At 33.0% G+C, this 11,891-nt stretch overlaps 1 protein-coding gene across 1 annotated transcript; it reads right to left on the bottom strand.

The window, feature by feature from the left end:
* Window positions 1–6,243: 6,243 nt before the first annotated feature.
* On the bottom strand, window positions 6,244–11,860 carry LOC149379024 (lupeol synthase-like). Its single transcript, XM_089603712.1, has 11 exons — window positions 11,619–11,860; window positions 10,516–10,701; window positions 10,134–10,438; window positions 8,837–9,308; window positions 8,482–8,721; window positions 8,320–8,418; window positions 8,177–8,233; window positions 8,038–8,084; window positions 7,522–7,924; window positions 7,355–7,438; window positions 6,244–6,504 (listed from the first exon to the last, which is right to left on the bottom strand). The coding sequence occupies exons 1-11, from the start codon at window positions 11,820–11,822 to the stop codon at window positions 6,379–6,381; spliced, it is 2,223 nt and encodes a 740-aa protein (XP_089459838.1). The 5' UTR covers window positions 11,823–11,860; the 3' UTR covers window positions 6,244–6,378.
* Window positions 11,861–11,891: the final 31 nt, after the last annotated feature.

Genomic DNA, 11,891 nt, shown 5'->3' with positions numbered 1-11,891 from the left:
CTCATTATCCAATAGCAACTATTTATTTCAAAAGTATAACATTTTGTAATTTTTCATGACATTTATTGTCATAATTCTGGAATAAATTGCTCCTATTGGATAAGAGAAAAATAATATTAAATGGTCGTACTATTGAAATAATCTTTAATAAGAAGAAATTGTGAGTGTAGATAAAAAAAAATGGTGGGGCACACACTTTTTTTTTACCTCTTCTTCTATTTCAATTTCACTAAAATCATTTCCGGATTCTTCCTCATCGTAAGTCTCTCTAGATTTTTCTACTCTCGTATCATCATCTTCATGTGCGCTCACTTCTTCTTCAACTATGGTTACTAAATCTTTTTTTTTATGAGAAATTTATCAAGAGCTCCTCTCTGAAAGTTAACGAAATATTCTCCTCTTTTTTTTTTCAATTTGTCGAAGCAAATTTTTGACAAGACATAACTAAAAAAGAAAATCAACACACACACACACACGCAAAAACCTAACAACAATAATAATCTCAAACAAAACAACTTAATTAGAAAGATGGAACTTGGAAAGTGATGAACAAATTGCTCCAACTTCAAGCTTTAAAGTGGATTGTTTTTTCTTCACTTGCTTGAGAATAGCTTCTGTGAAAAAAAAAAAAAAAGAGACCAAATAAAGTTTTGATTTTCTTTGACGTTTCAAGTTCCTTGTTTGTTTTAAAATATCTTCTCATCAATCCTCTTTGTGGGCTTAAAAATGATTAAAAGCCATAATATAAAATGCCTACTTCCACCCATATGACACAATGTCATAACCAGGTTTGGTCACAGCCAATCATCATCAGATGAGTTAATTATTTTGAAGTGTTCAATATTTGAATCTTTAAATTTATTGGGCCAAGAAACTACAATTTTTTAGGCCTTTATTTTTCTTCAAAGAGGGGAGGCCTCTAGGCAATTGCCTAAGGGAATGACTGGCCTGTAAGAGCATCTTTAATGGTTTAGCTAAATGTATTAGCTCTATTTGCCACATAGATTTTTCTAGAGCTAAATAGTTAAGCAACTAGCTTAATAGAGCCAATTTGCTTAGCTAAATCAATAGTCAATATGCAAAACAATGGTTAAGCAACTAGCTAAACATTTTTTATATTTACAAGCAAATCCTTACAATTGTTAAGCAAGAAACTATTAAAGATGCTCTAACACATACACAAGAACGTTGGAAATGACACTGTGATTAGAAAAAGTTTGACATGAATTCCAAAATTTCACATATCATAAAAACAGTTTTAGTGAAACCTAAGCAATGCGCATGATTATGTTTAAAACAATAAAACTACCCTCTTGAAGCGTGATTGATCTTTGAGCCTTTGAATATTTGAACACATGTCTCCTGGCCTTGAATGAATGTGAACAAGTAACCACAAAAAGAATCTACAAATAAGTTCAAAGAAAGTGTCTAAGATTTGTGTATAGGTACAAGCGAATCAAATGACAAGAAGAAAACTTCTTATTCAAATGTCTACTTGGAATGTCAAACAAGAAAAAAGAAATGGCCGAGTACCTATAAATATATATATATATATATATATATATATATATATATATAGAGAGAGAGAGAGAGAGAGAGAGAGAGAGAGAGAGAGAGAGAGGGAAATAAAATACACACACACATATATATATATATATAGAGAGAGATTATCTAAAAAATAAAATGTGTTGGAAGGTGTGTTTATGACCGTCTACTTGTAAGGCTATTTATAGCCTTCCAAAATCGTGTGTAGGTGTCCTTTAATCAATTTATTATGGAGTCAATGCCAAGACCTCATCAAAACGAAAAACAATCCCTCTCTTACTTAGTCACACGGTCAAGTCCATTATTCTTGTGAAATGAAATTAACTAATGAGTAGGAATGGCAGTTTAATCCGAAACCCGTTAACCCGTCGGGTATCCGAGTTAAACGGGCCGGGTGATACCCGCTCAAATGGGTTAACGGGTTAACGGGTAATACCCGTTATCATTTTTAGCGGGTACGGGTCGGGTGGCGAAAATAACATACCCGATCCGTTAACCCGTTAACCCGACCCGTAAACATTAAAAAAAAATCCTAGAATTTTGATATAACTTATACGTACTCTCACACGTATAATTTAAGATTTTATACTAGGGAAAATAACACATTTATACCTTGTGTTTTAGTGAAATGTCGAGTTTAACCCTCGGTTTTCAAAAATGTCGAGTTCATACCCTCTGTTTAACTAAAATGACGAAATTATACCCTGAAATGAATAACAGCGTCATAAATCTCCCTTTCATTGATATTAACTCTTATATAAGAAAACCAAATCATATCTAAATCAGTATCCTAACTTCCAAATTCTCAATTTTGAAATAAAAATAGCCTTAAAATTGAAATTAAATAATAAAACTCATACCTCTTAAGAAATGACTTCATTCCGTGTTTGAATTGTAACTCTAAATCCTGGATTCTCTGTTCGAATATGCGATTTTGATGACTATCAACTATCGATGTTTACCCCTTTGCTTCTTTCTGTGTTCTTCACGATTAAGAAATTGTTGTTTATTTTTTAGTTTTTAAATAAATTACATATATGACGCGATTGAATAAAGATAATTGGTGTTTATATATAAATATTATAGTCAACGTCAATGAAAAGTCAATAAAAGGAATATTCGTGTTACTGTTGTGTATTTCAGGTTATAATTTTGTCATTTTAATTAAACAGATGGTATAATTTCGTCATTTTAGTAAAACAGAGGGTATGAACTCGACATTTTTGAAAACCGAGGGTTAAACTCGACATTTCACTAAAACACAGGGTATAAATGTGTTATTTTCCCTTTATACTACTATATAACCTATGTAGTAGTGACAATTTTTTCTTATAATATGAGTCAATTTTTTTTATTAAAAAAAAGCGGGTTAACGGGTGCATATTTTTGGCACCCGTCACCCGGCGGGTATACCCGTTACCCGCCCCGTTTAAATAGACGGGTTAACGGGTATGGGCTAACGGGTATTTTTTTTGGCGGGTACGGGTATGGTAATGGTGTACCCGCTAAAACCCGTACCCGTTGCCATTCCTACTAATGAGAATGAAGCACAATTAAGTCATCATCGTTGTTATTTATATGACTACTATTAGGGAAGACAATGAGTATGATCTGGGTAAGGTCCTTCAAAATCATACTCTACCTATGAAAAAAAATGTTAAAATCATATCCTACTCATACTCATTTATTTTTAATGGGTCTGGATAAAACCCTATAGGTTCCACTGTAACTCATGAGTATTTTGTACCCATTTAATATTGTATTTTTCAAAGACCAAATAAATAAATCTTTAAAAAATACTTTAATAAAAACGTACACAAAAATTTATTTAAAATTCATAAATATAATCATTATTTTAAACGGGTAAGGTATTGAGTATGGTACTTATAACCATACCCTACCCATACGGGTCATACCCATACAACTTTTAATGGGTAATACACGTACCCTACTCATTACTCATTAATTCGGCTACACTACTAATAATGGGTAAGGTCTTCCGGATACGCGGGTATACAGATGATACTATCCTAAAATATACAAAATTAATTTGAAAAAACTACCCTTATTAATAACTCTAATTAAATAAGAAAAACCAAAATAATTGTCTGGTTAACTTCTCAAATTTGAAAATCCTACACAAAAATAAAAGAATTGTACTCATATTAAAGATGATAATTTTACCCGCATACTCACGTACTTGCAAAACCCTACATGTAATGGGTATGAGCTTACCTGAATAAATGGGTAATGGGTATGGTACGGTTATTACCCATTACAAATTATATGGGTATGAGTAGAGTATGATTTTTAAATACCCTAATCATACCCTACCGATTTAAAATAATTACTATATTTATGAATTCTAAGCAAACTTTTGCGTACGCTTTTATTGTTTTTAGTATTTTGTTAAGATTTGTTTATTTGTTCTTTAAGAAATACAATATCAAAGGTTATTGTGTACCCTTGGGTTTTACACAAGCCCAAACCCAAATTAAAATCCATTAAAAATAAAAAAATAATAAGTAAACTAGCCGCAATTACACTTTTAGATTGTTATTTAACCAATCTTTAGTAAATATTTGGTAAATACCCACAATGATTACACAAATTTTCAAATTCAAAATTAATGTAAATATACGTTTGTATAGAAATCATTGTGGTTATTAACCAAATCTTTACTAAAGGTTAGCTAAATAGCAATCTAAGAGTGTAAATATGGTTATATATCTGATGGGGGATCCATTAGGTATATAGTCATATTTACACTTTGAGATTGCTATTCAGCCAACCTTTGGTAAATATTTGGTAAATTGTCACATACACGTATTTACACGCTTAAATTGACGTAAATATCCCACCCTTTTATTTCAATGAACGGGCAAGCCAGGAATGTCACGTCATGTATGTGGCTATTTACCAAATATTTACTTAACGTTGGCTATGTAACAATCTCAAACATCTAAGTTGGTTAATTTCCTAAATTTATGGGTATGGGTAGTGTATGCTTTTATTTTATTTTTCGTGGATAGGGTCTTGGTTTGCAAGACCCTACTCATTGTCATCACTGACTCATACACAACTACAACAAATGATAATGAAAAATCCAAGAACAAAAAATAACCTTAAACCCACATAGATTTTTAAAAAAAACCCAGCAAATCGTGAATTAATTGTCGTTAATGTTGGTAAATACAAGGAATCTCGCCATCCCGCCCAAAACAAAAATATTTTTTTGAGGCTTTTACATGAAAGGATTCCTTCGTTTGTGGCCTTACAACGTCGTGGGATCCGCTGCTCCAGCTCATGCGCATCTTGTGAGACTTTGAGACGAGCAACCACGCAATTTTCTCTTGTCCAATGTTGAAGCAATTCTGGAAAAGTAGTGTTGTAGCGTGCTTTGAGTGGAGCTTGTGGTCGGCGCCAAGTGGTTGATAGAGCTTGAGCCAAACTGAATAAGTCGGAGAGGGAGTTCATGGTGTTTGGGACGTTCTTGGTTTGGCAAGCCAGAAATGACCTCGTTCACGGGACCGAATCGATGTCTCTAGAAAGCCTTGCAGAAAGGACGTCTCAGTGCATTCGGGACTTCCAGCAGGCCAAAATGGAGATGCCATCCTCGATAAGGCAGTGGAGCATGGACGGACAACAATGGGCTCCACCATCGACCGAGGAAACAAAAGCTTAATGTAGATTTGGCTATTCCTAGGGATGGTCGATCGACCAGAATGGGCGGGATGATTCGGAATTCAGCGGGAGAGGTTTAGGGCGCGTTCTGCAGCACAGTGGCTTCCTCACTTGACCTTTTCGTTGCTGAGTGTTTAGCAATCCGGGAGGGGCTGATTTTTGGCAAGACTCATGGTATCAACATCCATGAGGTAAAGAGCGACACTATGTTGGTGAAGGCAATAAGAGAGCCCTCTGATCATCGTCGAGGTTGTGGTTGCCGATATACACGCTCTTATTCGGGAGCTTGGAGTTAGTTGCTGCAAATTCATCCCCCGTGCACGAAATCATGCGGCACATCTCTTTGCTCATAACTCTTTTCGTTTTCAGTCCGATGTTTGGTGGATTCTTGAATGCCCTCTATGTATTTCTGATGTAATTTCGGTGGATACTCCGTTCAATTATTAACGAGAGGAACTATTCTTGTTTTAAAAAAAATGTTGGTAAATACGGTATAGCGAAACAATATACAAAATATTCTACATACTATGAACACAAAGAAAAAATAAAACAATAATGAGATGAAACGTAAGAATTTGAAACATAATTGAATGAAAATGTGATAAAAAAAATAAAAAAAAATAAAAAAAACCCTTGAACCCACAATAACTGATTCCTATAATTAAGGACAAGATATATTTTTAACCATATATCTGCAAAAACAATTAAGTAATCAGCTGAATAAGAATAATTACAAAAATAAAAGGACAAAATCGGCAAAGAAAATACCCACTAATTGTTAATTGGCTATTTTGCTAAGCATTTACAATGTGTGTTAGTTTGCAATTCTAACATTTCACATGTACGTACATGTATCTTAGTCCATTTTATTTATTTATATTGGATGATCTCAATCACTATATATGTAAGAGAATATGAATTGGCATATATCGTCATCGTTGTTATTTGATTGAGAAAAACCAATTTGAGAATATATTAGGATTATCGTGAGAACAAATACATATAATAGGTGTTTGGCGCTTTTTGTCCATAGTAGACTTCTCCATGTATAATAAGCCTTCGAAGGTCCCATAAAGAAAGTACATAAAGAAAACATCTCTCGTGGCTTGTGTTGCGAATCACAAAATCTCGTATGCTTTATTAGGCTTATCAAACATTATCAGTTAAAGGTAAGAGAACCAAATTTCGATACTCAGCAAGCGCCCAAATGGGAAATATGTTCCTATAAGCTGCATAGTGCAACATGCAATTTCTCATGAAAACACCCATAATTTCCTGCATTAAATAAAGTAATAAAAAATTAGTAAGCGTTCCTATATGTGATGCCTTGACTCCAATTTTTCTCTATATATTTCAAAAATATTTTATTTTTACTATTTTTTCATTCATATATACATATCCTTGATTATAATAAACATTTAAATTCAGATTACAAAAAAAATTGATCAACTTCGAATAATAAAGACAAATTGTTATTTCGAATGAGACCTCACAGACAAGAGATAGTGCAAAAATAACATAATAGTTTACTTTACTTGTAAAAGGTAACTATACATAAAATACTACTTAAGAGATTTTAATTATTACATTATAGTTATTAAAATAAACATTAGTTTTAATTTTATTTATAAATATATATCAATGAAGTAATATTTTTATAATGACTATTTAAAATATAGTTTCTAAATAATCAATCTAAGGTTAAAAAAGTTACGTTATTAAGAAATACATATTCAAATTTATAATGATATAAATGAAATAATCCTGTAATCTAAATTGGCATATTTTTAAATGTAAAAGCTAATGTTCAATCAAAACTGAATTATTTTTTTAGTGATATATAAAAATAAGATATGGATATTATCACATATTACAAAGACTTCAAGTAACCAACAATAACAAATTTCAATCGATTAATAATAATTTTCTTTAAATTATCTAACTTAGCAAACAATCTAGAGACCGATCGATAAGTTTAAATAATAACTAGCTTATTCCGTTAAGTTAAAATATTTAAACGTAAAAGTAAACATGATGTGTTAGTATGCATGCACGGATAAAATTAAATTTTGTTTTCGCATGTATACATATATACTATTTTAAAACAAGTAATATATATGATCACCTGCTGAGGAAAATCTCCATTTTCAAGTTGAGAATTGATCAGCAGTCGCGCAGCACGGTGGATCGGACCAGGGTCTCTCTCACACTAATAATAATAATAAAAAAAGTAGACACAAATAAAAATCCAAAAATACAAAAAAAAAAAAAAAAAATGTCAAAAATACTCACCTGTTTAGCATGAATCAAAGCCATCATAGCCCATGCAGTTTGAACCAAATTGGAATGGTCTCCTTCAAAAGGAGTATATATTTTATTGGTACAAGAAGTGTAACTCTCAGCCCAACCACCGTCGTCTCTCTGAGCCTCAAGCAAAAAGTCAACTCCTGTACGGATAGCCATGCAATCATGATACGACTTCCCAGCAGCCTCTAAGCCAAGCACCCCAAACCACGTGGCATACACAAAGCAAATACCCCATTTCCCGTACCATGACCCATCACGCATTTGAATGTCTTCAATGTATTTTGCACCATTGGTTATGAAATTGTCAATCTCATTTCTTCTATGCTTTGGATACAACTTCCTAAACATATTCAGAGCTTGGATCGATGACGATGTGCACTCTATGTACCTGAGTGTGAACACATATTCTTAATTATTATTATTATCTATGAATTAACTAACTATGATTTTTATGTCCTAGTCATTATTGATTTTTTTTTTCCTTTCTTCTCAATTACTTACTCGTATTCAATCACGATGTCTTCTAGAAACTCGATAGGATTTAGCCACTAAAAAAATACCAAAAGACACGCATCATTACATGTAATCTCGTTACAAGAATATTATTATTGTAATTTTCTTCTTTCTAAATAGTACGTACCTCTAGCCATTTTGGAGCTCCAATTTTCTCCCAACCCGATACACCACCATTTGAACTCTATTTTTTGAAATCATTATGCGTCATATTATTTATAGAAAGTTATGAAGATCACCAATACCGTACAAGTTTTCCAATTTTCTCACCTGTAGTGATAAAATAACATTAACGGCATCGTACATTTGTTCTGCTTCCATTGGCTCGCCTACAAGTTCCGATGGCAACATTTGTAACAATAAACAACACTGCAAAATAAATGGCATAGTAAGATTATATCAGCAATTGAGAAAGCTATATATATATATTACCTTGAGAGCTTCGGCAGTACAATCAGATACTTGCCATCCATGGTCTCGATCAGAAAATGTCCAAGCTCCTTTGCTAATATGACGAAAATGGTCTTTGTAATTTGGAAGATTCTCTCTTACTTGAGACCCCTTGCAAAACTCATGTGCCTTCTTTAGAACAGGGGCGATTTCTTCGTCAATTTTTCCCGCAAGTAGAGCTTGTATGGAAAGACTGCAATCCCATGATTGACTCCCAAAAGACTGTCCATGTTAAGCGGTAATTTGGATAAGTCAATAAATAAAAATGAAATGCAATAGTTAAATATATATATATATATATATATATATATATATATGTATATATATATATATATACCTGCATGGTGATTCCATCTTCAGCTACCCAAATGTAATCAGAAATCCTAGGAATATGTTTCTTAAATGCTTCTCCATTGGGATCATCACTCCAACAAGCGAGCATCATTAACGACTTTTGCACATTACCAATGGCGATGTAACGGCTATGTTCATCCTCGTAGTGAATATGGTTCATCACTCTCTCCACAGCTATTTCTCTTAGCTTGCTAAACGGCCAGGTATTGATGAGAGGCTCAGCAACATAGTAGAGAGAATCCCAAAGAAGCCTTTGCAATCTGCCATGGGGATAGTAGTTGTCCACGTTTGCACACAAATGGCGAATCTTGCTCCACCTAATCTCTTTGTAAGGATGAACATGTATCTCTTCTCTCAACTGTTGAACTAGTGGCGTGATTGGTCCCACAAACCTTCTTCCGTAAAAGTAAGACATTGACATGAATGTCAACCGGCAATAGCAAAACATTTTTGCTGCATCATGGGCAAAAGAAATCAAAATTTATAATTAGTAGAAGAGTTTGGCAATAATATATGAATTTAAACCTTAGCAACACGTAAACAAACAAGTAAATAAATAAATAAGTAAAAATGGTATTAATGTCACTAGTTTGAGATTGAGAGGTTTCTATGTACTTTTCATGTTTTTCTCAACAGAAAATTAGAAAAATAGTCAAATTAAACGTTTGACATTGCCAAATAGCAAACGTTTGTTAAATTTTAGGTAAATAGTTACTTTCAGATGTAAATCTTAGGTAAATAATCAATGTTTGGTATATGAAAATATCTATTTACCTTAGATTTACGTATGAAAGTGGCTATTTACTTAAGATTTACCAAATTTTGTCATTTAGCAATGTCAAACGTTTAAGTTGCATATTTTCCTAATGAACCATTTTTTTTTCTAAGAAAATGCCCCATATTTACAGATAATTTTACACTAAAAATGACATTTGTGGAAACAAATTTGGAATAGGGCATAATTGTCTACTGCTAAAATAATGGGGATACCGTATCCAAATCCCTAACTAAAGAAATGGGGTATAGACAGGGACGGAGGCAATGAAGGCCCCCCTCCCTCAATTCTTTTTTTTTTACACTTTTTACCCAAATTTATTTTTTTTCATATTTTACCTTGAAAATTTACAAATTAACCCCCTTGAAAAAAAAATTCACTTTAACCCCTTTAAGTTTAGACTACTCTAGCTTTGTCCATATAGATTATATTCTTACATGGGTGAAGTGGAACGATGGAAGGGTAGAACCAAAACTCCGGAGGCATGGGATTGCATCCATCCCATTCATACACTCCAAGCATTGCCATCAAAGTCTTCCCCCAAGAAGCGGAGGAAGTTGCGCCGCCATTTTGATGAATCCATTTGCGAGCTCTTGTGCATGAATCGTTAAGGCCTCCATCGGGGCCTTCCCCGAGAATGCGCATCGCAAGGTAGTTCAGAACGGTGCACATCATCATACTCGGGCCCTCAATGTGTAACCCCCATCCTCCGTCTTCGTTCTGATGGCAATACATGTACCGCAACATTTCTTTCTTGTGATGCTTGTTGAATACCGTATCCAATGTACCACATATGTACATAGAAAATACCTGAAATAACAATTTTTTTATATTAAAATAATTATTTATTTTGAGGTTAATATCATATGAGGTTTCAAATTGTGCACCATTATTGGTGTGAAGAACATAACACCGGAATTTTGAGCGGGCCAATGGCCATGTGGTGACTGAAGCGCCGACCAAAAGCTTATTGACCTTCTCATTGCATCATCTGCTTTTTTGTGTGTGCATTTTTCGTCCTCTTCCAATCTTACTTCGGGAATTTTTGTTGTGAAACTTTTCTTACTCAGTATCTGCAATTTTTGTGTAAATGTAAAAAATAAGTAAAAATAAAATAGAAAGATCTTGTGCAAGAAATCAGGGTCTTGTGCAAAAATAGATTTTTCATTTTTCTGTAATCCTATGTATAATAGCTTAATAAATATGACATGTCTACGAACAACTTCCTAAAATACAAAGAAAAACAAGGAAAAGTGGTAATGCATGTATTTACCCTGACTTGCTTCTTCACCTACACTTTACTGCGTAATAATATACATATATATATAATACAAAAAATTAGAAAAATAGTCAACTTAAACGTTTGATATTGCTAAATAGCTAAGGTTTAGTAAATATTAGGTAAATAGTCATAAATAATGACGTGGCTTAATATGACAGTGTCTATTTACTTAATATTTACATTTGTAAATATATAAAATTGGCTATTTACCTAATATTTACCAAACCTTGACTATTTAGCAATTCCCAACGTTTAAATTGACTATTTTGCTAAATTACCCAGTATAATATTGTGCATATGGTGAATTCTGGCTGCCAAAAAGAGTTTTTTTTTTTTTTTTTTTTTTCAAACCAATAAAAGAGTTGTGAAGTTTACAAATTATTTAGTCAAGCAAATAAGGATTCTTTAGGAATGTTTTCCATTGTACTTTTGTGGACATCAGCCATATTATTCTCATCATCCACGCAATTGTTGGATACGAAGGTAAAAAAGAGTTGCATATTAGTTTATTTAAGGTATTATATTTCACCTCCCTATCTACATATTAGTCAAATTACTATGAATAATCTGAAGATTTTCTGGAAATAGAATGTAGTAAAAATATACATATAAGAAAATAAAAATAAACCAATATTTTTAAAACCAAAAGACCATGTTTTAAATGCAATGAATTCTTATTCACACTTGTGTAATAATAGTACGTTCTACCTGAAGACGCCATATGAGGTCACTGCATGGCTTGACCTTGTGGCGATTCCTGTAAAAGTTTTGTCGAGCCTCTTCGATCTCTGCTCGTTCTTCTGGAGTTCCTGCGTTCGGATCGAACTCGAATGTCTGTCTTCCCAAAAAGTTGTTTGTGCTGAACAAGTTCGGATCTTCTTCCTCGCTCTTCCCATACTTAATCTTCCACATTATTATTTAACTTGAAGTGTAAATCATATATGTAGTATCAGTAGATCTGAAGGACTAGCATATAATAGC

The sequence above is a fragment of the Urtica dioica genome, chromosome 12 (genome assembly GCF_054948205.1).
Source record: "Urtica dioica subsp. dioica isolate 48M chromosome 12, U.dioica_male_clone48M_v1_H2, whole genome shotgun sequence".
Taxonomy (NCBI): domain Eukaryota; kingdom Viridiplantae; phylum Streptophyta; class Magnoliopsida; order Rosales; family Urticaceae; genus Urtica; species Urtica dioica.
The sequence above is the reverse complement of the archived record's forward strand: the minus strand, read 5'-3'. Positions and strand labels throughout refer to the sequence as shown.